The sequence below is a fragment of the Arvicanthis niloticus genome, chromosome 25 (genome assembly GCF_011762505.2).
Source record: "Arvicanthis niloticus isolate mArvNil1 chromosome 25, mArvNil1.pat.X, whole genome shotgun sequence".
Lineage (NCBI taxonomy): Eukaryota > Metazoa > Chordata > Mammalia > Rodentia > Muridae > Arvicanthis > Arvicanthis niloticus.
The window spans coordinates 22,418,365-22,445,305 of NC_133433.1; the positions used below are offsets into that span (position 1 = coordinate 22,418,365).

At 45.4% G+C, this 26,941-nt stretch overlaps 1 protein-coding gene across 5 annotated transcripts in view; it reads right to left on the reverse strand.

Annotated features, from left to right (window-relative positions):
• Window positions 1-896: 896 nt before the first annotated feature.
• The window catches only part of Chd7 (chromodomain helicase DNA binding protein 7), a 183,962-nt gene continuing 157,917 nt past the window's right edge, over window positions 897-26,941 (reverse strand). For 2 of the 5 annotated variants that reach the window (XM_076924227.1, XM_076924228.1), the window contains exons 22-38: window positions 24,476-24,675; window positions 24,140-24,299; window positions 20,795-20,884; window positions 20,314-20,417; window positions 18,862-18,991; window positions 18,427-18,499; window positions 18,221-18,278; window positions 17,361-17,589; window positions 16,908-17,116; window positions 16,127-16,795; window positions 14,820-14,980; window positions 13,203-13,430; window positions 12,372-12,815; window positions 9,047-9,268; window positions 7,700-7,840; window positions 7,446-7,550; window positions 897-6,127 (exon numbers count right to left, since the gene is read on the reverse strand). In XM_076924227.1, the coding sequence (XP_076780342.1) occupies window positions 5,213-6,127; window positions 7,446-7,550; window positions 7,700-7,840; window positions 9,047-9,268; window positions 12,372-12,815; window positions 13,203-13,430; window positions 14,820-14,980; window positions 16,127-16,795; window positions 16,908-17,116; window positions 17,361-17,589; window positions 18,221-18,278; window positions 18,427-18,499; window positions 18,862-18,991; window positions 20,314-20,417; window positions 20,795-20,884; window positions 24,140-24,299; window positions 24,476-24,675 (4,138 nt within the window). In that variant the 3' untranslated portion in view covers window positions 897-5,212. The remainder of the gene's footprint in view (window positions 6,128-7,445; window positions 7,551-7,699; window positions 7,841-9,046; window positions 9,269-12,371; window positions 12,816-13,202; window positions 13,431-14,819; window positions 14,981-16,126; window positions 16,796-16,907; window positions 17,117-17,360; window positions 17,590-18,220; window positions 18,279-18,426; window positions 18,500-18,861; window positions 18,992-20,313; window positions 20,418-20,794; window positions 20,885-24,139; window positions 24,300-24,475; window positions 24,676-26,941) is intronic. The other 3 variants (XM_076924229.1, XM_076924231.1, XM_076924230.1) reach the window with 3 other exon arrangements.

The following is a 26,941-nucleotide window of genomic DNA, read 5'->3' on the forward strand; positions in this document are numbered from 1 at the left end:
GAGCTACAACAACCCAGAAAAAGCCATGTGGGAAACAGGAAGACACACCATTCTGGTGGGATGACCCCATTTCTTATGCAAAGGGATAGTAGCAACTACATGTGCCTAACTGGCTGGGTGTGGTTAGCTCCCTATTATGTAGTAACAACAACAACAATCTACAAACCAGAGCTTACTGCTTCCCAGGGAGGCGTGGTGCGACGGGTTGAACATGAACTCATGCCATTGTCAGATGCCACGTGCCTTCCTCCAAACTATTAAATGCACAGCTTGCTTCGTTTTCAGCCACCCAGCCCACATCCAACTGCAAGTTTAGAACCGACACTGACAGAAGCGAGGCAGTTTTGAGTTGCAAAGCATCACCTGGCTCCCATCAGGCGGTGAGGAGGATCACATTTCTTCTTCGGTAATTTTGAAATTAGCTTTCCGATCAAACTGTGGAAGTGGTGAAAGGGCAGTGGAGGAGGTCACCTAGCCGAAACCTTTACACACGGGAAATCTCACTAAGGTGTTGCTTTGCTACAACCCAAAATCCACCATGATAGATTACTCTTTGGGCCAGGAAGGCCATGGAGAAAAAGACTGCTCACAGGAGGCTGAGGCTGCAGAGAGGCTCGGCTACAGTTCAGCGGCATGCCCATGAGCACGCTGACACGGAACACTGCCTCCTTTACTCTCATGATGGAAGTCCCAATCTGCTTAGGAGCCAGACAAACCATGCGTCACTCTAAACAGAAAGATGTCAGAGATGAGCATACCGGATGTTGTCATTGCCCCGTTCCAGTGTTTAAACTACACAATAAAATGACTAAGGAGATCAAACTAAAACTCAGCTAGATGTAGGAAGAGTCAAAGCTAGCTCTTACTACAGATCCTTTAGGAGAGTTGACACTACATTTATGAAACAAAATTTAATAGTCCAATGACCATCTTCAGCATCACAGAATATTCCCAAGAAGGAGTCTAAGATTACATTTTAGAAGTAGTTTTCAATTTAGTTTAGTATGTCTATAAAACTGTGGGAAATCTTACTGGAGCTAAGAAAATGCATAAACCAGCTTATTCAGGAGACACAGTGAATGAATGAGACCTCTCCGAACTCTCAAGTACTAGTCAGAAGACATATCATTCTGCTTCCCAGTTTAGTGTCACTGTGCTCTTGAGACACTCACCACAGATACCTCATCTCTGTAAAGCTGCACATTCTCATTTTGAGGCCAGGGTGGGTTGGTTCCCTGGGAGGAACCTCTCCCTTCTTAGAGGTGAAGAGAAGGGAGGGGTAGGGGTAGGAGACATGGGAGGGGAGGAGAGGGGGGCTTCAATCAGATATAAAGTGAATAATGAGAAAATAAAGAATTACATTCTAAAGTTAACTGAAAAATAATTTTCATTGTATTGTGAAAAAAATATATATTTCAATTTCACTAATTGTGGCATTACAGAAAAAAAAAAAAAAAAAAAAAAAAGAAAACACAGAAAATATTTTTTATCTGGTTTTACCTCTGAGTATACTTTAAGTGGTAATAGTCCCGAAGAGTTCATTGAAATTATTCTTGAGCTGTTTACTTAAACAGGAGGTTTTAACTCTAAAATATTTCCAGGCTCACTGCTGAAACCCAAGGCTGCAAGATCTACCTCCTAGCTGGAATACCTCACTTTCTTTTGCAAGCCCTTATTTTTGGGCTACTGCCCAATATGGCAATATACACTTTAAAGGCATAAATACCTCCCTTTCCTGGCTGGAGCCTTCCAATGACTTTCTTTAGTGCTTAGATGAAACCCAACCTCCCACCAGAACCATGCAGACTCTATACAATCTGACCCACTTCCCAACTCTTCTGGGCACACATGCAATATTCCTTCCCACCCCACAGCAGTCCCAGTTTTAAGGTCTTAGCATTGGTTCTTTCTCTCAGGAGATCCTGCAGCCATGGCAGCCTGTTTCTCAAAGCTTAGGTGAGTTAGTCTGGGCCCTCCAGTAACCTTTGTCTTCACCAATCTATCATCGCATTTAGTTAAGTCTTCTACCAGGTAAGAAGCACAACAGCAGGGGTCCAGTCTTGTTTTTGTTTTCATTTCACTGCTTACTTGTGAGTCTTGATTTCATTAGCACAGTGGTTAAGGGTCTGGGCTTAGAGAACAAGCCAAGCTTGATTCCAACAGCAGGTTCTATCAGGGTCAAGTTCATCTTTTCAGACTTGGTTTCTTTATACAGTAGAAATAATTGGGGGGCAACACAAACTCAAATTTAGACGCATGAACTGGGACTGAGACTTTCCAGATCTAATTTCATGGGCTTCCTTTCCTGTGCAACGACACACACCTATGTCGACAGCATTTGGGAGGCAGAGGCCAGAAGGTCAGTATATGACCAGCCTAGGCTGCATGGAGACCTTGCCTCAAAAGAGACTTATGAAAGCTTTTCTTTCAAGTTTCAGCCTCAACTATACTATGCAATTATGAAGAGGAATATATAAAACAGTAACAACAACAACAACTTTGGATCGTCCCCGTTATCATTTTTCTTTTGAAACCCAATGCAATCAATCTTTCAGGAGGGCCTGGTGGACCGCGGTTCAGACCATTCTGCAAAACGCAGTGAGCCACTGACCATCTCTCAGCTTTCCTCACCGAATCAAGCATCAATGGAAGCAGAACAGCACTGGTGCTCTGGTGCTTCATTTACAGCACGGGAAACACTGGTTAGCAGTAGGTTGAATTGGAAATATTTTTTAGATAGATTCAAGATGGATCAAGACTTCTTTCCATTGAAAGAAAAAAAAAAAAAAAAACCCACGTATTTTTCCAATGTGGAAATCTGAATGACTTTGTGTAATACAAAATGGGTGCTGATTTCGAAGTTCAGAGTTCTTACTGCTGCCAAGCAACGGACACCTCTGCTTTGAATTTCGACATCACCCTCAACATTCACTGCTGACAGGGACAGAGTTATGCTCAACCCTGTACACAGAAGCTGACAAGGAACTTTCCAGTAAATAAAGAATTTTAGGAATAGACCCTTTAATAACGCATTTTATTAAACCAGTTCTCCCCACTGACGTCTTTCAGTTAAACATTTAAGGTCTCTGCTTCGTGCAGCTCTGGTTTCACTTCCAAGGTCAAAGAAGGCCATTTGAGAAGGCATTCCAAGGCACTTGCTTACTGAGCACATGCTGGTTAACCTTCAAGATTTAGCCACTTGGTAGCTTCAAACTGCTCGTCTTCCAGTCATAGGGGCATATTTTCATCTTGGATACACAAGTCAGCTGGAATCTCACTATCCAAAAGAAATTTGGATAGGCTGGTCTGTCCCATGTAGAGGATAACCTATGTGCACACTGGCGTGTAAAGGGGGAGTATAGGAAGGTAAAAGAAATACACAATTCCATCTAGATCACTTCTCGTTTAGATGGAAATAGTGTTTGCTCAAATGACATAGAAAATAGGTCTTATAATTTAAACCTTATTGTAGAAAACAAATAAAGGGTTTAATAATCTAGTAGCCCTTGAGACTGGGTGAATGTGTGTGCATGCTCTCATGCGTGCTCTCTCTCTCTCTCTCTCTCTCTCTCTCTCTCTCTCTCTCTCTCTCTCACACACACACACACTTAAGTGGGTCCATTTTAGTTCCACGTGGGTCTTTCCACACACTGGCTCCTGATATCAAGCGCTGGTCGGCAGGACACCAGAATGCCTTTGTGTCCCTTGCTGACACTACAACATTGTGTTTTTCTCCCATTATCCAAGGATAAATGACCTAGATAGTGTGCCTATTAAAGCCTCATTTTTCTTCTGCCCTTTTGTCTACTGTGTACCCCATTATCGCAGGCTGCACACATTTTCAGGATTCCTACTCTCAGATGCCCTTTCAGGGGAGCAATGAGAGGTTTTTTTGTGTTTGTGTGTGTGTCTGCTGAGATACCTGGCGTGGAATTACATGAAGGTGGTAATTCAAGGTTTTCCTCTCCATCTAGTCTTGAAGACAGCTAGTGTGGTTACTAGCAGCTAATCCGGCATAAGAGGACATAGGAAGCAAAGCATGAGAGTCAGGATGCTGTATCTGCAGCGCTTGCAAATCCAAAAAAAAAAAAAAAAACCAAAAAAAAAAAAAAAAAAAAAAAAAAAAAAAAAAAAAACAAGAGTGAACACCAGTTTCCCTACACACTGTATTCTATAACTACATCTCTGCATATCATGGGTCACTTTTATTAAAAGCATCATTACTACAGTTGGCAGAAATTTACATTTTATCTTACATGATAGCAGTTTTCAGAGAGAGAAAAAAAATTAAAAGGACATCACAACAAAGAAAAACATTTACAAAGTCCTGTCTGTAAACTTCAAGGCTAGTTTAGAGCTGAGGTAATGCTGTTTTAGCTTTGTGGCTAAAGTAACAAAGTCCTTTAATTTAAAAAAAAAAAAAAAAAAAAAAAAAAAAAAAAAAAAAGGTACCTGATTCTCACTTCTCTCAGTCTTCTATTTACTCTTCTATTTATTTTGTTTATACCAGTGCATCACAAGACCACAAGCCAATGGAACTGCAGTTGTCTGGCAAGAACCCTCCCAGAAGGTTAGCTTTCCAAAGGGACCCTTCACATTCAACAGCTGCCTTCTTATTGCTGCGCCTCGGGACAGAGGCGTTCACACTAACGTGGAGATTGTCAGAGTGTATGGATGTGTGTATGCAAAATGTGGGGACCCCCATCAAGTCAGAAAGGGAGACGAATGAGCAAGGTATGATATGTATGGTAAAATTTCATCTTGACCTTCACAGCAAAAAAATTAAAATTAAAAAATTAAATATATAACTTCATACTTCCTCTGAGCGGCACTTCCTTCCGCTAGTGCCGCTGTTACAAATTGCTTTTTATTATAATACCAGTGGTACCCAGAGAAAAAAAAAGCAGAGCATTATGTAAGTTTCTTTAAAAAGACATGATCACCTCTCAAATTTCATCCTTCCTAGGGATAATAAATAATGCACTGCACAATACTTAATGACCAAGATACCTTCGGACACACCTGCATAACATGACTTGGACTTTTTTTCCTTTTTTTTTTTTCTTCTTCTTCTTTTCTTTTTTTTTTTTTTTTTGCTACACTATGTTACAGAAGCTTATAAAACTAGGTATGAACATTAACTGTGAGTGTAAACAGTAGGACTACCACCTGTCAACAGTCTTCAACACTTTCAGTGGAACTGCTGCTGTTACTAGTCATTTCCGTTGTTTTCTATCTCATCCCCGCCTTCGAGGGAGTCCAGCTCTTCACCCTGTGCAACCTCGTCTTCCAAGATGGAGGACTCTACAGTCTTGTCCAGGTTCTCCTCGGCATCGCTGCCTTCCAGGGTCTCTCCGTCTTTACAGGGGCCTCCCTCGGCCTTGTCAGCAGCCTTTTCTTCGCTGGCACCCACAGCGTTTTGGAGTCCCGCCAGTGCTGGGAAGCCAGGCAGTGTCAATCCCCCCAGTCCTGGAGGTAGAAACATGGATGGGTAGAAGAGGCCTGGGGCCATGGTGGACAGGAGGAAAGGGTTGAAGGCCAGCGGGTTGGAGGGCAATGCAGCCGGGGCAGTAGCAGCACCAACAGATCCGTTTGCAGAGTCAGCAGCCGAAACGGCGGCGTCTGTGCTTTTCTCAGAGTCTCGGTTCTCATCTTCGTTGTCGTTTCCTTTCTCTTCCGCTTTAGTGCCGTCCTCTGGCTCTCCTTGACTCGAAGCAGTAGTGGCGTTTCCAGTAGCAGCTGAGAGAGGGTTGTTCAGCAGCCCGCCCAGGCCGAACACGTTGGGCAGGCCCGCCATCCCTGGCAGCATCAGGGGCAGCACTGCGGCGGGGCTCTTAGCATCGCCTCCGGCGGTGGCAGCTGTGGCCAGTCCTGGAGGGAAGCCCATGAGCCCTGCCAGCTGGAGGGACTGGAGGTTCTGGAGATTCTGAAGGCTTGTCAGGTCCATCCCAGCGAACAGGCTGTTCACCAACAGAGGGTTGATCCCTGAAGTAGAGGCGACTGCAGCAGCCGCTGCGGCTGCTCGGGCGATCTCGCTCTTGGGCCTCCGTCCTCTCCTGCTGGCTCCTTCTCCCCGCACCACGGGTCCAGTGAGGAGCCGGTCAAACATTGACTCGGGAACAAAACCCTGGAGGACAGGGAAAGCAGACAACAGCTGTAGAGGCCGGGTTAGAGTATCTTACTGCCAACGTGGTCCTTCTGGAGTGCCACCACCATTCGGAGTATGCAAGCAAGTGCTTAATGTGAGACTTTGGGAAAGCACAGGTTCTGTTTTTTACCATTATGTTCGATTGCTGAATTGTGCTGGGTTGCAGAAAAAAAAAAAAAAACTGTTCAAGGCTACTCCACCACTGAAGTAAATGCCAAGGTAGCTGCATCCATAATTAACTTAAGGATCAACACACCAGACAGTGGCTGATCGACTGGAGTAATTACTCCATGATATGCAAGTGTGCATCACAGGCAGCAAGCACAAATAACCTTTCATTTGTCAATTAACTGCCAAATAAATATGCCAATTTAAAAAGGTTTTGTATGAAAGAAAAATGATAAAATAATAGACTGTAAGACATTCTATACACTGCATTCTAGATGAGTTCTAGATATTTCAAATATAGGTAAGAAGAAAAAAAAATTGTAACAGTGTAGAAAAATTGAATAAGTTGAACTCACATGTGTAACAACCCACCCATATGAAGCTACCCCCAAACCTGCATGTAAACATTACAGTAGGTTCCACTAATAATTTCACAAATGTGAAAAACCCCAGAGGTTCCCTAGGTAATGGAACAACATGAGGTGACTGAGAGAGGAGGAGCAAGCAGATCCTGGGTAACTGAAGCCAGTCTCAGGTTACGGAGTTCACACTTCCATTCTACCCAGTTTCAAAAGACAAACCATTAGGGATGGAGACTAGACAAGTAGTAGTCAGAGCTACAGAGGTGGAATCAGATGTACAGGGATCTCGGATAGGAGATTAGGTAGGTACTAGTTCACAAAACTGGGTCCCAACACATGGCTAGAGGCAATTTTACTGTATTACTTAAACAACAAAACCAATAAGCATGCCACTAATTTGTCTTGAAGGAAACTAATAATGCTAAAATTTTATACAGAATTGCCACGTCTCTTTTAAATCTGGACATCACAGTTAATAACACTCCTTAACACTCCTGTCCAGCACAAGGTCTATCTCGAGCATGCTGCGAAGTCGGTTCCCCAGGGCTCAGATTGGGTATGCCCACACGGTATTTTTAAATCAGAGCTGACAAATCAGCTCATTCTCAACTAATGATGTGTGTGTAAAATACAACACACTGATTAAGAAAATGATGCATTATGACAATTCTTTTAAGCTAGGATTAAGATACAATTGGATAATTACTAGCTAATGGGACACTAAGCACCCAGGCACAGTTTTATGTGGATCTCTTTCGAGTACTTACAGACTGCTTGACTATGTCAGTCCAATCTGGAGCAACTGCAAACTCAGGGTTCTCCTCCAGCCACCTAGGCAGGTCCTTCATTGGAGGGGCCATGGCTCCACCCATCTGGGAAGATGCATCTGGTGAACATCTGAACACCTTGGAGGCTTCCCTCCCCTCCCCCCTCATCTCCCTCTTTCTGGGTCCACTGGAATGCACACAGGTTCCAGAAGAAGCACTTCTCTGTCCTCCCCAGCCCCTCCCCCAGCATTTACCTTCTTCCCATTCCGTTTGTTAACAACGGGAACTCTTTCTTCTCCTGTTAAAGTGTTTATATCCAATTTATTAGGATTTCGACATCTATGTCGCTTCTGTTTCGGTTTCTGAAACGAGGAAAACAGCACGTCTGCATTCTTCTGCAAAAGAAAAGGATGTATTTAATGAGGCTGTATTTAGTACTTCCCCCTTTCCGTAAATGCCTAAGAGAACGGGTTCAAGCACTGTGAAGTTTTAATAATCATTTGCACTTAACAGAAACTGAACTTGTCTGAGAAAGGATCTTCTAGCACTGACTGGTCTATCCAATTTGTACTCTCTGAGAATCTACTTCACTTTTTAAAGATGTATTTACTTTTTTGTATGGGGGTTTTGCCTGTATGCATGTATGTGCTTGGTGCCCTTGGAGGTGAGAGGAGAGCATCGGGTCTCCCTGGACTTGAGTTATAAATGGGTGCTGGGAACTGAACTCAGGTCTTCTGCAAGAGCAACAAGTGCTCTTAGAGACCCTCTCATTTAAAGTTTCTGTGACGGGCTGGAGACGTGACTCGGTAGCAGAGCACCTACATAGCATCTGTGAGCACCTGGGTTCAGTCAGGGTCCAAGAACAAAAGAGGAGGAAGGTGTCTTCAAATATTTATGCAAATCGTAGTATTTTAAAAGAAACTTTATATAGTACCTTCACTTATCTCTAGTCGGTGACCAATGAAGCCAGAGATGATATCCTAAATGACTACACGAGATTTTTGTCTTTGAGGTGTTATAAGTGGGGAAGCTGAAAGGTAGCTGTTTGTAGCAAGAGAGGAGGTGGCCCAAACTCAGTGACAAAGCATAAAATGTTTAAAAAATATTAACCATAAAAGCATAGGAAGGAAGAGATCTGTGTTGCCAGCTAGAAAGTGGTCTATTGGACATACCACATGGACGTAATGACTGACGTTTAGTGTAACACGCAAGAGCTAGGTGCTTAAAAGAAATCTCTGGAGACAAGAGCTTTATATAGCTCTGGGCTGGTCAGGTTTTGTCTGAAGACCAAGGAAATGCACTCAAGACTGTCCCCCAAAGCCTAGACCCCTGGGAGCTAGACCCTGTTTAAAAAAAAAAAAAAAAAAAGCATGCTGGAGAAGTAGAAAAATGAGTAGCAGCCATCTTCAAGTAACTGTGAGGGTGTCCTTCAGTAGGACAGACTGCAACCAGTTTCTCTCATGCAGAAGTCACAGCAGAAATCTAGGGCACACGTGAACCTAGAGACATTCAAGCCAAAGACAGAGGGTGCAGATAGCTATCCAGAACTTGCTCAGATGAGAAGCAATTAGGCAGACCCAGTGAGGCTCTGTAGTACTTACTGGTACGTAACTCGGCATATCGACAGTGTAAGCGGGGTGCAGCTTCAGCCAGTCAACCAAGTCCTTGTTTTTAGGAGCGTCTTCTCCCACCAGCCTAGTCCCATCTTCAAGGTTTATCACAGGGATCCGGGTGTCAGGGTCCAGCTGTCCAGGAGAAGGAATGTTTCTTATTGGTGGGGTCTCTATATCTTCTTCAAAAGCTTTGGTCACCTCAGCATCCTCCTGCAGGAAGCGGACAGTGATCTGAATTGTCTCATGATAAGATTCTGAGAATGCTCTACTCAAGGAAGATACTCTCCCAGCCCAAAGGATCTTTTCTCAAAAAGGGAGCCGCTATAGGAAACAATGGCCATTTTAGGATGGCTTTTGGAATAGAAGATGACACTTCTAGACTCCTCACAAGGTAGGAACAGTATTCTTCTGTAGGAGACTCGAAGCCTAGAGCCAAGCAAGCCACCAGCACTACACTACCATGCCATGTGGCGGTCTGAGCTGGAGGTGTGTGACAGGTGACCTCTCAGGGACCCCTGAACACTGTTCCAACCAGCACCAGTTTATAAGTAACTGGTTTCCTGGCACTCGGAGCAGTACAACTCTGTTGGAAAAGCACCATTTTATGTTAGGCAGGCATGGAAACATGAGAGAGTAGCACTCCATCCTCGCCCTGCCGCTGGCCCTTAAATGCTGTGCTTTCAACATTCCAACATCCATTTCTCCATCCCTAGGGCGTTTGAAAATGCAGTAATCTCCACCCGGTTCAGAAGCTGCCATGAAGTCACTCCCCGATGCCTTCAGAACACCCCCTGTTCTTCAGCTTGGTACTCTAGGCTTTCCACAACCTGCATTCTACTTCATCGCCATGTCCACATCTTCTTCATAACTTTATCAAACTTGCCAGCAAAAAAGATCCGGTCTCAAAGCCAGACGCAAGAGGTGCTCTCACACCCCAGCCCTTCTGCTCCAACAAGATCTCCAGCATTTAGTGACAGATAACAACCTTCAGGGAAATTAACTTATGGGTTCCCCGACCTCCTCTCCTCTCCTCCAAGCTTTCCTTGGGAGCACTGTGAGCACGCCTTGGTCCCAGCACACATGCATACTATGATACATCACTGAAGTCGGGTACCCTTAGCCAAAACACCTAAAACCAGGATTGATTTTCAATTTTGTATTTTTCGAGTATTTGTACGACACTCAAATAGTCCTACAAATAGTATCTGTACTATTTGTCAGACATACTGGGGATGGGATTCATGTCTAAACATGAATTCATTACATTTATATACATCTTCACCACACAGCCTTAAGCAGTTTTTTATGCAATATTTTAATGTAACTGTTTTAAATTTCTTTAATTGATTGTATGCATGGATGCATGATCCATGTGTGGGTGTGTGCATGCAAATGTGCACATGCATGTATCATGAATTATGTGGAGGTCAAAGGACAGCTTTGAGGATCTTTGAGGATTGAAGAAGCTTCTCTTCTTCTATCTTTATGCACTTCTGTTCCAGAATCAAAATGATGTCACCAGTCTTGGGTGTTAAGTGCCTTTACATAGTGAGCCATTTTGCTTGCTCTGAAGCTATGTTTTAACTGTGACCCTTCATGTGAAGTCCGTTGTGGGACTCTTCTAGTTATTGGGTTCTGTTGGTTCCCAAAAGTTTAAAAATCTGGAGCACTTTGAATGTTTTGATTGGGGAATACTCAAAAGTATACTTTTTGGTCACTTCACCCCAACACTGACTTTCTACACATGCCCTGTCAAGTCGGGACTTTTCTCTTCAGATCCCTGTGCCTGGCACAGAAAACACAGTCACCACTGGTGGTGCCAATGGAGGCCCCCTCCTCCTTCGTGACAGCAGTGGGAGTTGAAACATGGAGCGCACCTTACTCTCCGATGCTGACCAGCATAGCTATGCCAACTCAGCACTTTCCGTGTATTTTAGTCACAGACAAACCAGCCTCAGTAACTGGGGAGATCTCCAATTTACAACATTAAATTAACAGTTAATAAGTCCTTGAAAACACATTTCCTGACATCTACTAGGAGTTCTTGATGGACGGTGGTGGTGCACGCCCTTAATCCCAGCGCTGGGGAGGCAGAAGCAAGAGGATCTCTTAGTTCCAGGCCCACCTGGTCTACAAAGCAGTTCCAGCACAGCCAGGGCAGACAGAGAAACCCTGTCTTGAAAAAGCAAAAATAACAAAGCCACAAGAAAGCGCTCTCTTAGATAAACGTACTGTCATTAAAGTTAAGTCTTAACCCATATGGAGTATGGATGCTTCTGCTTACACCCCACTATGCGGCTAACATTGTCAAAGACTGATGTTTTGTTATTTTCCAAGTATGCCTTTTCTTCCTTCTACATTTTTAAGACTCTAGGCTCAAGTAACTGGTGCTAGGTGTTGTGGCACAGGCCTTTAACCCAGTACTCAGGGCGGCAGAAGCAGGCGACGGTCTCTGTAAGCTGGAGGCCAGCCTGGGTTACAGTGAGATCCTATCTTATAAAAGAGCAAGCTGGTACAAATAACAGAGCTGGAAGAAGAAAAGATGGGCCAGAAAAACAAAAACCAACTAGTGTCTCTATTTTCAAATCATAGCACCCACCCTCCCCCCAAAAAACCTGTCCCACTGCCTTTGGGAAGGTTCAAAGTAGCCTAGCCCAAAGTGGCTCTACTGATTAGAGTCACTCAATTCTGCATGGAGCACATGTACCGAGTTCTTCAGGGTAAAATTCTTGCCACCAGAGAGTCAGGGGTCCCCTTTGAGGATGATACGGTTGAGTCAGTTTGGAAAAGAAAATTTATTATACTGTATTTCATTTCCTTCTAATTAAAAATCCACTGACTTGTCCTCCAACTAGCAATGACATGTCTCAGATTTCTAAAACAACTAGTTACAGGGGGTGAAAGCATTCCAAGCCACTGCCTGACCCTAGGCATTCACACCAGTCTAACTGACACCGGTCCCCAGCACCAGCATTTCTGAGAGCAGAAGTTTTTCATTCCTCTAGAATTCAGAGATAACAACTGTATGCTTAGAAGAACATGTCTCTGCTTTACGCTACTCTTTCTAGAGCAATCGATATGTCAGGACCTTGGGAGGAATAAATCCTCCTGCTGTCTTTGGCTCAGGCTGAGCGATCTGTACCAGCCATCAACACCGCTTCCTGGCTTAGCACCATGGCTCTGTTCATTGTAATTCTGTTTCTCTGGTGGAGGAAGGCAGCTTCAATGTGATGTTGCTGAGAGGAGTGGGGTCAGCAGCCTAGGGCTGGCTGTCAACAGGGGGACACACTGTGGGAGTGAACACCCAACTTACTGCACTTAACGGCGTCCGTCTGTGGCTCATGAAAAGCAGGTCGAGGCCCTCCACGTTTTTCCTCCTGCCTCGCCTCCTCTTCATGGGGGGCTCTCCATCCACCAGGGAGCCATTGAGCATATGCCTTGTAGGTGTGCGTGAAAGGCCTGCTTGGAGCAGCTCCATCTGAGTCTTAAAGGCATCAGACACTGGTGTGGAGACATTAGGCAAGATAAACTTTGAAGTAAGAGATGAAAAATTTGAGGTAGAACTTGTTGCCTCTCTTGAGGCCTTTGATAAGTCCACAACTTTTTCTTGTCCATTTTCTGAGACCACCTGAGACTCTCGAAGCTGGGCAACCATCTCCATAAGATTTCGCCTCTTGGCAGCTCTTTCAGCCTCGATTTCAACTTTCCTCCTTCTCCGCCGCCGTTGGCGAGGGACAGACAGGTTGAGGGCATCATCCTATTGAAAATTCCCAAGAGAACAGGGTTGTAATGAGCCAGACCTTTATCTGCAATAGGGGCTGGCATTAGAAAAAAAAAACCAAAAAACCAAAAAAACCAAAAAACCAAGTACATTCTGTAGTGGTGGCCACAGCTACGGCAATAACAACAGTCTTATTTTAAAGTCTGACTAGTTGGCTGGGCATAGTAATGTTTGTCTGTGATTCCAGCTACGTAACAGGCTAGGGGCAGAAAGGTTGTTTAAGCCCAGAAGTTTGAGGCCAATATGGGCAACACAATTAAACAGACATATAAAATCGAGTCAGACTCTTGAGTATAAGCTCCCAAATCAGTTAAAATTCACAGAAATCTCCTTTCATCCCTAAAGCAAACTGCTGTGGCTTACCTTAGACAACTGAGGAGAGGTGGTGATGTCCTCGCTTGTGCTGATGTTGGCCTGGCTGACCATGGAGAGCTCAGCAAAGCTCCTCTTCTGCAAGGGACTGTCCACAGTGGAGGGTGGGTAACCAGGGACGAGGCCCTGGAAATCAAACATCTGGCGCCGATTTACTGGCCATTTGCCTTTCAGTACAGCTTCACAGATGTTGTCTAATCGGTTTATCATTACTCTGTCCTGAAGGGGGAAGAGTCACAGGAAATTTGTAACAAAGACCTACTTTAAATTACTAGATTAGTATGTCCACCAAGATGCTGAAGAGTACAGAATTTTGAAAGGTCAATTATTTGGACTGAAGTAGCCTGGCAAGAAGTAAACAGACAAAAATCCATCAGAATGGTTTGCTTCTGATGGAATGTTCTAGCTGCTCTGGTAAAGAAGAAGTACTATTTTCGACTGTACTCAATGAATGACATGAAACGGGGAGCGCACTAAGTGAACACCACCTTCAAAGCAAGCTCAGACTGCAAGAGGGACTCATTCAGGCTTCAAGACCGCAGTGGGTTCAATGGAGCCTCTGCACTTCGCATTTCAGTGGTCTGGCCCTTCAGAGCCACAGGCCAGAGTGCAGTGTGTCCCAGGAAGGGGGCCATCATTAACGTCACTATTAATAAAGTTCAGCATTATGAAGTGGGCAGCAACCTAGGAACACCTAATGAATGTCAGTCTGGGTTCCCCACCTATTATCGCTCCAAATTTCACTGAAGCATGCACATTAAAATGTTCTAATTACAGCTCCTTAGACCAAGCTTTCATAGATCAATAGCGCCTGTGACTATAAACCTTTGACTGAACTGAGAAACTCCCCCTCTAGACTCAATGTGGGAAATTAGTGTGACCAGGAACCAAGAGGACACAGGAACAGAAAAAAAAAAATCTCCTTGACAGTATACCCTTCAGACAGAAATGTCACCTTCTTTTTAAGCCACATTAACACCATTAAGAGTGGCCTGGGATGGATCCCCTCACGTGCACCGAGTGGCACTTCCTACGACTACCTCCTGCCTTGGGAAACACAGGCCCTATCAGCACAGAGAACATTTTAAAGAATTATGCTTCCTAACCAAAGAACAATTGTCCTTTGCCTTGAGTTACAGGTAACTACATCTGGGATGACCTCAGGATGAATGGGAACAAAGGGGCCCACTACCACCCTTCTCTGGTCTTAAGAACACAGTGAGATTTTTAATAAATTATTTTAAATCTAAAAGCTTTACTTAATCTTTAAAAAGTTAACATGGTTTCAAAGTTCCACACTTTTCATTTTGTTAAATTGAAACAGCCAGAGCCTCTGCAAGACAATAGGAGAGACAGACTGAGAGCCCCAAGGAGCGGGGAGGATCAATGCTTCTGTTCATTCTACCACATTATCTTATTATGAAAGTATCTTAAATGTTTCATTTGGGTTCTTTCCGATTATTACTTTAAAATAAAGAAAAATTCTGCACTCTGCATATGCTCTAACAAGGTTTACTTCAAATTATTTGAAAATCAAGCTACAGAGATTTTTCTTCCTGCTCTTTTGTTATATCAGCAAAAGAATCACAGTGATAGAATCCTGCCAACCTTGGGCCAAAAGGAGAAGGCAAACGTCCTCTCGTGAAGGAGCTGAGCCACCGAAGGGTCTCCATCCTCCATGTAGAATCCATCTCGGGTTTCATCCCTAGCAGTGCTCATAGACGCATTGCTTTCTTCGTCGAAAGTCTTCCCTCTAGAGACAGCTCCTGCTGAGAAATGAGTAATGTGTAGCGCTCACAGCCAGAATGCGCGGAAGCTCAAGTCCCGTCTCGGTGCTGAAAACATGGATACCACCCAGCTCTGCTTTACTGAGTGCCTAGCGTGCATCTAGAAAGATACGGGGTGTTTCTCAAGCCTGTCTTGTCTAAAATTTACAAGAAAACAGCCCACAAATGTAGATGGATGGTGCTTCTTCTATCTGTGATGAAGCAGCCACGGAAATCTTTTCTTTGTGGTCATAGGGTCAGACTCATATGTAGCCCAAGACTTTCTCAGACTCACTATATAGTCGAGGTTGGGCTTGAACCTGTGATCCTCCGGTTTCTCTACTCCCAGGTGCTGAGATAAGGAGCACGTGCCACTACACTAAGTACATCTTTTGGTGCTGAAGGCTAATCGTGTTTCTGACCCAAGAGCTTCTGTTCTGGTTAACATATTAGCTAATAAAAAAGGGTAGCAGCAAAGTTCAACATGGCCCCTGGTTTCTACTTTGTGTTGGTTATAGCAATCTGTAACATGGAAAATATGCTACCAACCAATTAATCATCATTTATTCTAAAATAATATTTGCTCAGTGAGCTCTTCCATGATATTCATGTGTCCAAACTTAACATTACAAGGAATTCTTAGCACACCTAACTATGAAGTTAATCTGTCTTTAAAGCAGAAGTGACTGGTGTGTTCACAGCTGCTTTGAGTTTACACTCCTTGAAATACATTTGCAGGTATAAAGTATGAAGACAAACACATGTACACATAATTGAAGTTATTCCTTCACAGAAGAAAATGGACACGAATTACTCTTAGGGGAAAAGAAAAAGGCGGGAGTCTCATTGTATAGTTCTGGAGTACAGTACATAGACCAACCAACCTATGCTAGAATTCAAAGTGCATGTCACCACGCCTAGCCATCAATGGCTTTTACAAACACAATGCTAGAGACAGGGCATGGTGCACGCCTTGAATCCCAGCCCTCTGGAGGCAGAAGCAGGTGGATCTCTGCGAGTTGTAGGCCAGCCAGAGCTATGAAGTGAGATTCTGGATTTCTCAATTTAAAAAAAAAAAAAAAGTTACAGTATCATACAAAGGCTATGCTCCACTGTGGTATCAGGACAGTGACAGGAGCCAGGCATTACCTTCTGGCTGCGACGACTCCTCCGACTTATCGTCGTCCTCAAGCTTCTCTTCTTCATCCTCTTCTGAGCCTTTCTCTGAGACAGACTTGGACCCAGGGTCTCCACTGCCCTCCACCCCTTTGAGTTCACCCTTCACAGAGCTGGCCTCGGCCTCACACTCCTGCTTGACATCCTTGGCCCCGCTGGCTTCCTCTTCCTCCTCTTTCCCATCCGACCTCTCTTTGGCCAGTGAGTGTTCACATTCCTCTGCCTTGCCTTCAGCCTGCTCCATTACCTTTTCTTCATGGGCATGAGCAGAGGAAATGACTGGAGGAGTCTGGCCAAAGCCCATGGCCAGAGTATTCAAAGAAGATACGGTACTGGCCCCACGGTTCTGAGCAAAGCTTTTGTGGGCATCCAAGAAGGACAACTCAGGGTCATTGAGAATGTGGTAGTCTGTCCTGCTGACCCCATGCTTAGCAGCACCCACCAGCAGGTCCCTGTCATGCCGTCCACACTCCCACCACTCAGGCAGGTCTAGGCTGGGCTGGCAGAGCTTCAGCCTGTCGCTCAGTTGTGGGTGATGAAGGACCTGCTCTCGGATCTTGCGAAGCAGTTCAATGCGGTACAGTGTCCTGGACGCTCGCTCCTCTGTGATGGGCTCGATGAGGGAGGCAAGGTCAGGTGGCTCTGTAACACGAAACATGGTGGTTATCTGGACAGGCCCTGGGCCTACCCTAACCTGCATGCTCGGCCTAGACTGCCTAGCACAGTGTGGCCAGTCACTCACTCATGTACCTACCATCTTCGGGCTTGGCAGGCATTCGACACACCCGCCTGCACATGGCCACAAAGCAGCTGAAATACTTCTCCAGACTCTCATCAGACTTTTTGTCTAGTCTGGCAAAGGCTCGGAATTGGTTCCAATCAAACTGCTGTTTCACGGGGTCAAAAATAACCCCAAAGGTGGATACCACCCGGTAAAAGTCAGCTTCTTCTCTTCTTGTCCACCTGTGGGAAAGGAGATCTGGCTCACACATCATGCTCAGGAGGGCATACGGGACACTCTGTCCTTTCTCTGCCTCCAGAGCATGTGTCTGGGACTTATTTACAGTTGAGGGACAGACACCTTCCAGGTGCCAGGCCTTTCTTTACTGACAGTGTGTGGTATGATCACTGCTTCTTGGGGACCCAGCAGAGAAGGGAAGAGAAGACACAGGGGATGAGGACACTGCAAAAAAGGTGGTGAACTCACTTTTGCCTTTTCTCAGATATAATAGCCTCCCTTTCCGCCTCCAGCGCTCTCACTTCCTCCCGAGGCCTCCGTCTGCGCCGGTCTGTCTTCATTAGGGCCTCTTGCCTCATTTGTTGCCTTTTATAGCTGCGCTGATAGGCAGTAATGAGCCGGCGCAGACGCGTAGTCAGGGTTGACGTGTTCGGCCAGTAGAGCTGACCTAACTCGGCATTGCTCTCGCTGTGCTTGCCTGAGGAAGTGGGGGAAAAAAAAAGAGTCTGAAACATCTCTCACAACACAGACAACTTTCCAACAAAAAAGGATGACTCATTAGCTTTCGGAGGACAGGGTGGGAGAGGCCACCCTGCCACGCTCAGATCTGAGAATATAAACAAGCAGTAACAGCAGAGAGGATGTATAAACTATTTACTTTTAACTTCTTCAAGGGAGGGGCGAAGGTTTATCAGTCTTACACAAAGAAACCCGGCCTTTCTTATAAATGTGCTTATGACGATAACCTTGAACATAACCAGCACATAGTTACTGTCTAATTATTTTATACGGGGTAGAGGGTCATTAGTCAACAGAAATACTTCAGATTTAAATAAATGTCCTCTTCCCAATAAAAATGTTTTTAAGGACTTTAAAAATTTCCACTAAATAATGATTATAAGCGAGCAGATCAATTATCTTAATCAAAAAGTTCTATCCAAGAAATTAATATAATGAAAACCATAAATAAGGATCACCATTATTCCCCAGGGAAGGGCCCACACGAAAGAGTAGCCGTGAGCTGCTCTCGTCGGGCCATGCGTGGGATCCAGCTGTGGGCACTCGGGCTGCCCAGCCTGGTCTCCCTGCTCTACCAGCTGGAACCTCACCTGTGCTCTGCACCTCCATGGAGTCTTCCTTATCCTCTGGGGGAGAATTCGCAAATTCCTTGGAAGCAATGTGAGAAACAGCGATTTTCAGTTGGGGTTGGATTTTACTTTCTCTTTTAGAGGAAGGCCATTATCTATCAAATGTAACAAGTTCTACATGGGCATATGCTATCTTACTGTAAAAGCCAGTACACTCAAGGTCTTACGTCTATTTCATCTTTGAATGGCGCTCTCGTTGGTTTATATTCTGGATCTTCATCTTCTCTATCAAATTCTCCACTGCGTAAAATTAAAAAAAAAAAAAAAAAAAAAAAAAAGATAGTTCTAAATTGCATCAATTTCAAGGGAGGCAAAGAGGAAGAGTAACAATTACCCCAATACTAAGTCTGGGTCTGCATTGAAAATCAAATCTACCAGTATTTAGAATGCACAGTTACAAGGGGTGGTGAGGGAGTCACCACGGAGACAATTTCATTTATTTATTTGTGTGTGTGTGAACTTTGTTTAAAGTAGTTATTATGCTATACAGATAAGACCTACTGGTCAGCATCAGAGTGCCCAGTCCATCCTAAGAACCAACCCCTGCCAGTAGATGTACTACTGACATAAAGTTTATTAAAATTTTAGAATGTCCTTCTTACCCATCACCACCATCTGCTAACATGTCTGTCCCTCTCTGCTCAGCGGCGATGGCCTTGGCATCAGGCATACCGACTCGTTCCAGGAAGCACAGTGCGGGGTCAGCTCGCATGGAATTGTACTTCTCATAGCCTGGGCCATACCCACCAGCACACAGAGGACACGCACGCAGAAACAAAGGAAGACCCCGTCACTGTCAAAACTCGTAGCCCCCGCCACAACACAGCCAGTTTGTTTCCCAGACATCATGTGTGCCCAACTTTAAAACAGACCTTGTTTTGGGTGCAGCATTCTAGGGAAGCCTTTGTGGGCCCCCTTATACATCAGAGATGCCACTGAATGACCACAAACACAGACAGAAAAGGGCTTGGGAGAACTGCAGGATGCCAGGGAGGATTTCTGACCCTATTCTTCCCCAACATCTAATTTTGCTTGACATTTAAAAGGCTTCGTAACATTTCTTTATGACCTCTGCAGGGGTTCTCCAGGTCTACTCCCCCCACCCCCAGTAGTTTTGGTCCTGCAGGAACTCACATGGCTGGCTGAAAAAATCCCCATGTATGGAGGCCAGCGAACCTGTCTTATTAGGTTTATGATGATGCATGTCAGTAAGATGACACTGTTCCCTCTATGGTTTTCAAGCTGCAATTTGCTTTTTGACTGCCCAAGTTGACTAGATGGGAAATGGCAGATCCCAACAGTGCACCGCGGGAAAATGATTCTGAGGCCGAGCTCACGGAACGCGGCTGGAGTACACAGGAGGAACAGCACAATTCAATTAGGATGTGTACTACAACACACCGCTCCTAACTGCTGTAGAGCCGCAAGCCAAACTGTAATCATGAAAGGTTTTAGAAGCCATCATTCTCCCCTTTAGTCAGCCTGGGCTGCTAGAGTACCTCTGCGACCTCCAGAGAATTGGGATTATAATCAGGAGGCGCTCACTGTATATATCATGGCACTTCTGCATCCCCGGCCTTTCAAAGTTAACAAGGCTGCATCCCACTCGGGGGAGCGGTGAGTCCTCAGCACTGACATTTGTGAAATATTGCTTGGAACAAAGCCCAGGAGGCACTTGTCCAGATTAATAGCAGAGGTTAAGCCCACCGTCCACTCTGACACGGGCTGGCAGAGTTAGTGAGGGCAGCCGTTCTGGAAGCAAAGTTTCGGGAACGTTATGGTACGACTTGGCTATTGCTAAAACAAATATGGTTTGACTTCTGTTTACAGCCAAGAAAGAAATGTTTTCTTCTCAAACACTCAACAAACATTCAAAAACAGCATCTGATATTTACAGTTCATATTAGATTTTTTAGTACAGAGAAACGGTAGGCGCCAAGAGTCCTTTGGAACAGTGCTCATTAATATTATGACTTTGGAAAAGAGTACGCAAGGAGTTCTAAATAAGAGGAAGCCACACAGTCATGACACGTTCAAACACAAACGCTCCTTACCATGTTTAAACACTCCAATTAAGAGGGATTTATCTGCTTCCCTATCCCACCAATCTGCAGGAACTTCAGCATGGAACGGCTCAGGGATCCACATGTCTGCCTCACTGGAAAGACAGCATTTAAGCACTCTTTAAATACGAGTACTTAACATGAATCCTAGTTCTATGTGTCCTCTTTTTCACAAGAAGAATCTAACACGGTAGGGAGGAATCAGCAACACGGGGCAGTGGTCTGTGGCCAGAAGTGAGGCTCGTCACAAGGTATCCCAGCTCAGGTCAGAAGCCATTGTTTCTCACCCTCTTAAAAACAAGCACATGCAAATGGTCCTGTCCATCTTCTCATCCCAACCCTGAGCCCAGAGGACAAACTCTATGTGACAAACTCCTGATAGGCTGGGTGGGTTCTAAGCACAAGCCGTGGAGTTTCTCAACCGCCTGGGCTAGCCTGTGGAGGGCCAGAACAAATGTGCGCTTGCACCAACCTTGAGTCAGCGCCCTCCAGGATCTTCTCTGCCTGGTCTCCTATCACTTCTTGTCTTAGGTAGTACAGCATGCGGACACGCAGCAGGACCCTGGAGAGGAAGACAGAGGGGGGAAAAAGTTCTTAACTTCAGTGCTGTTTGCCAACAGTGGCTTTTGGCAGCTGCTGCTGTTCATCCATCATCCTGCCAAGGCTGATTAGCCATGCTGTATGGTAGGCTTGAAGCGTGACAGATGGTGCCACATAATCACCTCTGTGTGGTGCTTTCTGCTGGCTTCCAACAGGCCTGCCTGGCAACCGCTCACGCTGCACAGAGAGGGAGCGGGCTCAGCCCAGCCCAGGCGTACTTCACTTAGACCTACCTAGTGCAGCTTGTGAAGTTTAGACACGTACCCTACCACTGCCTCTGAAGTATTGAAGCAAGTTTGTAAACAACCGAGCAGATGGCTTTCAGTAACTGTTCTGCTTCATTATCTCATAAAATTTCCTCAGCTGCTGCCTTAATACCATTTTTGGAAGCACATCAGAAGTTGTAGGAATAAACGAGATATAAAATCTGGTTTTACTACCTTACAATAAACCCTCAATATGGAATGTCAGGTTTTTCAGATTATACAACTTTGCTTCCGAGAAAGGAAGATGGTGAGGGGAGTGGGCAGGGGCCTTACCCTACTCAGGGAACATTAAATATGTCTACTACTTCTACTTATATTATCAGGGGACCTTAGTTGCAGTTTAAAAATAATATACACTACAAGATTAAAATGTATCTAACTCACTGATACTAATTTTTAATGAATCAACATTAAAAACTGGTGACACTGTCAGGTTACCAGATTTTCCATCTTGCTCATGTTTCCTCAACGGCTAAAATGTGACTCCCCCAACCCTAAAATTAAACTCACCTGGCATACCTCACAGGTCGTCTCCCTACTGACAGCCCATATGTGCATTTGGGATTGACTGACACCTGAAGATGACCCTCTTGGTGAAGGTTCCAGTGTCATTTCCCTAGCTGAATAAGCCTGTCACTAACTGTATAACACCCCTGTACCAGTGTTTCTCATTTATACACACTGACTCACTTGGTCTTTATAATAACCCTGTGATAACACGGGCAAGTTCTCATTTCTACACTACAGATGTGAACACTGTTGGTAACAGAGGATGGGTTATACACCCAAGGTCACAGGGACACCCTGAGCACAAGCACAACAGATTTAGGTCTCCCAAGAGACGACTTGCCTCTAAGACAACAAAATGACAAGCAGGGACAGTCTTACTAAGATAGACTAGTCCTGACCAGGTATCAGGGGAGACACATTGTCTACCCCAAGAGTCCACTCATGGCTAACATGGATTGGGTGGGCTGCAAGGTTGCAAATATTAAGATGTATGCCAAGATAAGCAGTTGTGTTGGGAAATGCCTTTTTACTTTTCAATTTTCTTTCTCTTGTTAATACAGAAGCTCAAATACTGACTTTGAAACACTGAACCAAATTAAGGAAAATTGATAGCGTAGTTAGCTTTCCTCTGGCTAGAGAGTCTGCAGGCCAGTGTTTGCTTACACTGGATGCTCAGAAACAGTAGTTCCAAAGGAATTCTCCTCTACCTGTGGCTGGACTCTTTCCTTGACTCGAAGGCAGGGAGCCTAATGGTTTCTTTTCCTTTTGGTAGAAAACACAGACTTCCATTTCAGGGCAGGTTTAGTAGTGTGGAGCTTTCTATGAACTGATGTGAACATCTCCTTTTCTTCTAGAGGGAAAGCCAGGAAGAGAAAGGATGGCCAGGACACAGCTCCTGTTCTCAAGGAGTCCACTCTGTGATGGACGGACAAGAAGGCTAACAAGTCCCCAGGGCTAGTCCACAATCTTTCACACATCCTGCTAGTGACTGGAACCCACAGCCCAGGACTGCACACAGGACTCGACAGCATCCCCCACTTGGCTTCTTTCATCTATTTTGTTTCACAAGCTTTACATTTGTGAGCAGTGGTCAGTTATTTTTCTAGGATGTCCTTCAATTGGGTGTCACTTTTCTACCTTAATACCAAAATCTCTTGTTTGACAAGACTGAATCTCAAGGCACACTCTACAGGCCAAGGACAGTGGGACACTCTTTCTACTCCAGAGAAAAGCTAGAAGGTAACAACAGTGCTTTTCTGAGAGTGAAAGAAATACAAAAAGAGCCCCAATTTCACCACATGTACTAACTGTAGAGGACTTCCTATGAAGATTGCTACTGACAGGAGACTAGGAATTAGCTATGCTGGCATCTGGGAAAAGGAGCACTGTTTTAACATTAAACCATTTAACTTTCTCTGTTTGAATCCAGAACTCAGATGGCAACTAATCCAAAACAAGGTAAACCACAGATGAGGACATTTTCTGAGAGCTATGATAACCAGGTTACAATTTTAGTAAGAAACACCATGCTAGGACAGTAACAAGTTCTAAAGATACCAAGTGCTTTGGACAATCACGGTGACCCTCTCAAGAGCCATGAGGCAAAGAGTCAGACTTCTGTGGTCAGGTGGGCAAGGAGCTACTCAGGTGAAGAAAAGTGTGTCACCAAATCCCACTGTGTTCTGAACTGAGAAACCTTAGACCTGCATCTTTGTGGATAAGCAGGAGATTAAACAGAACAGCGGCCAAGAAAAGATGTGGGTGCCTTCTGTCTTAGCTACTCAGGTGGCTGAGGCAGGGGGAGCTCTGTGATTTTGAGCCAGCTGGGTCTACACAGCAGCAGAGATATAACTAAAGCAAAAAAGCGCTCTGTAAACTCCCCAGTGCCTCCCATGGAAGCAGCCAGTGAAAGGTGGAATCACACAAAAGGAACTGTAATTGTCTGTCTACCACATACTAGCCCCACACTGGTCACCTACAATCCCACAGCAAGGCTTATAACGGGTAAATGTGGGAACAGTCTAGATGTCTACCAATGAACGAGAAAGGATTAACAAAGTGAGGCATACACAGAGCGGAACAGCATTCATCGGACAAGAGGATCTCGGACACTACCTACAACATGGATGAACCGTGGGCACCAGACCAAATGAAGTCATCAGAATAGGAGATAAATACTGTAGGGTACCTCCCGTGAAACAGCTAGTCTAGGATGGACAAGTGAACAGGACAGATGCAGAGGGCAGGGAAAGGAGGATTCATTGCTTAGGAGGTAGAGTGCCTGTTGGCAGGAATGACTGAGTGCCCATCTTAGATGGCAGTGATGAGCAGGGGCACTATGCATATAACACACCGCTCTCTTACAAATGGGCTTACGTGGTACATATGCACTTGCGACCTCAGGTGTTCAGTACACTTGCCCACCTTGACCTGGTACCTACTTGTTGCAGTGGTGCTTCAGGTGCTTCTTGTAGCTGTCCTCCTGGAACAGGGCATCTGGGTTGCAGCTTGCCAGCCAGTCAGCATCCTGCAACACCGGCTGCGTACTCTGAGCCTTCACCTTCTTCCCCTTCCGGCCCCTTGGCACAGGGGCTGACAGACCTAGAAGCACCAGGGTCACAGTCATGGATGCCTTTGCAGTGCATATTACAATGTCAGAGGAAGAGACTGTAAGGTACAGGTCACTCCGTCTACGCCACCGCCACTCTTTACTGAATGGTGGTGTTTCTGGTAGCCTATTGTGACCCAGGAGCACAAAGAACACAAGACAGACCTACCGGAATGATTGAGCAGGGCTCGGGTCTGGCCATCGGCCGTGGGCGTGATCAGGTCCCAGATAAAGCTCTTGATGTTCTCGTCTCCTCTGTAGTGATTGAGACAGTACACCAGGATGGCTCTGCAGATGGTTTCTACATCTTGCTCCGTCAGCTGACGTTTGTAGCGTCCGTGGGACAGGATATCTGTCCAGCGGCCCCAGCTGGAAAGCAAAAAGGTTGCATGCAGATGGAATCTCTGACTGTACAGATGTGGCATCACCTTGCTAGCCAGAGCCTGGGAAATCCTGGATAGCATTAGTCACCTCTGGAGATAGGAAAGGAATACAGGTACAACACCTCCGTATGGAGGGAATGACAAAGCCACCAACATACCCATGTTACTAATAGCTTTCCTGGGCCGACGGTGGCTACAACTATCATTTTTAGGAAATGTGTGCAACCAGAGGACCTGGAATTTGTCCTGTTCTCCTTCAACTATGCATTTATATGTACTATGACCAACCTTTTGAGATGAATGATGACTTTAGGTCAGTGTGACTACTAGAAATCAAAGCTACAGGCTGAGGGGTCCCGCTGCATCAACCCACCACAGATGCCTCAGTGACCAGTGAAGAACTAAAAGCCCTGTGGCTCCTTTTCAACAGGGAGTTGTTATGTCCAGCTCAGGAAAAATGCTGGACCAAGTCTCAGGGCCTCCCAGAAAAAAGGGCAGAAGGACTAAGTGCAGGAAACAAATAGCACATGTACCATACCATTACCACACAAACGGTGGTTGTACTGCTGTCTCAGAAATACCAACTATACAACAAACAGGTGCAGGGCACAGAGGCTGCCTGAACTGTGCCACCCCCAGGACAACAATAGACAGAGCCACCGGGCAGAGCTCACAGTGCAGAGCCTCTCTGCTGCCTTCTGTAGTAACTGAGAGCTGTGCTCGGAGGAAAGAGAAAACCTCCTCTCTGCTCTGCTCTGCTCTGCTCTGCTCTGCTCTGCTCTGCTCTGCTCTGCTCTGCTCTGCTCTGCTCTGCTCTGCTCTGCTCTGCCTCTCGACAAAGCACTGTTCTTTCTGTCTGTTCTGACCTCTCTCAGACCCAGGCCTCGGGCTTGCTCCTCCCTCCCTTTCTCACATCTGTGCATTTCTGATGTTGCCCAGCCACAGATCCTCTTTGTGACTCCTCCTTGCCCCCAAAGGGTAAGGGCAGTCCCTAAATTATGTCTTAAGGGGACATGCTGAGCTTCTGTGTGCTCTTAGCCGAGCGAGCGCTGCCTGCCATTTCATCATCATAGCGTACTGACATCACTGCTTGCTCACCTGCCCATCTTAGGCTATACCTGACTTGCTCACAGTGGTAGTTCTGGTATCTGAGAGTCTCCTAGCCCAGTGCCCAGCACATGGTGGTTGTTCAATCCTCAACAGTAAAAGTGGGAAGAGTCGAGGACTGAATGGTTTCCAACAAAATGTAAACAAAGATCATCAGGCTGAACCACGAAAGGAGGTACAGGGAGCACCGGGCTGAGGCTAGGCAGGTCTCTGCCCTAGGTAGAGGCCAGAGAGCCACCGGCGTGCAGACTAGTGCCAACACAGTTGGTGAGAAACAGGATAGGCCTTGGCTGGCATTCATGCATTGCATACAAACATCTATGTAGCACTGTGTATCTGTGGCATGCCCATGCACTGAGGAGACACTGAAAGAGGTCCTGTCCTTCCAGAAATGCTGACTGGGATTCCATCAAGAGAGAGACTGATGAGACATGCAGGCCAGAGTGCAAAGGGGATAGCAGTGAGGAGTGCAGCACGGGAGGTGGGCATAAGCCTGATCACATGCACAGGAGGGGGCGGGGCCTAGGCAGAACCACCTGAGCATGGGCAGAGAAGAGCAGGGTGTGAGCCACAGGGGAGCCAGAGGAAGCAAAGTTCCCAGAGTTCACCCATGAGAAAGAATCCACAGACAAGTGTCAGGGGCAGAACCCTGCAAGCCTCAGATACATGTTCTACACCAGCAATGATCCATTGGAAGAAATGCCACAGGCCACGGTCAGGACAGCATGGAATCAGTGAAAGTCGCTTTGGTGGCCGTTTCTATTTTAATGGAATAGGCCTACAGTCCCACGATCTGTGAGCAAGTTCTCATCTACTGATTCCGGTATTTACTGAGGACCCTACAACTCAAAGTAGTACTGTGTGGGTGCCATGTTGCATGAGACATGAAGCTGGTGTGGGAGTCCTCCTTTAGCAAAAGGAACCCCACAGACTCGTGAAGTTCAAATGGCCTCTCAGGCTTCAGACAAGTTGGAGGACAGGTACATGAATGAAGTCTCTGCCTCTGCTAAGTCTTTATAGCAGAAAACTATTAAAAGATAACTATGGTCATAAAGTTTATGTGACAGTATGGTGCCAAAAGATTTTGCAATTTTACATCATTCTTAGTTTTTAATAATCTACAAGTAAATTGTAATTCCCACGGT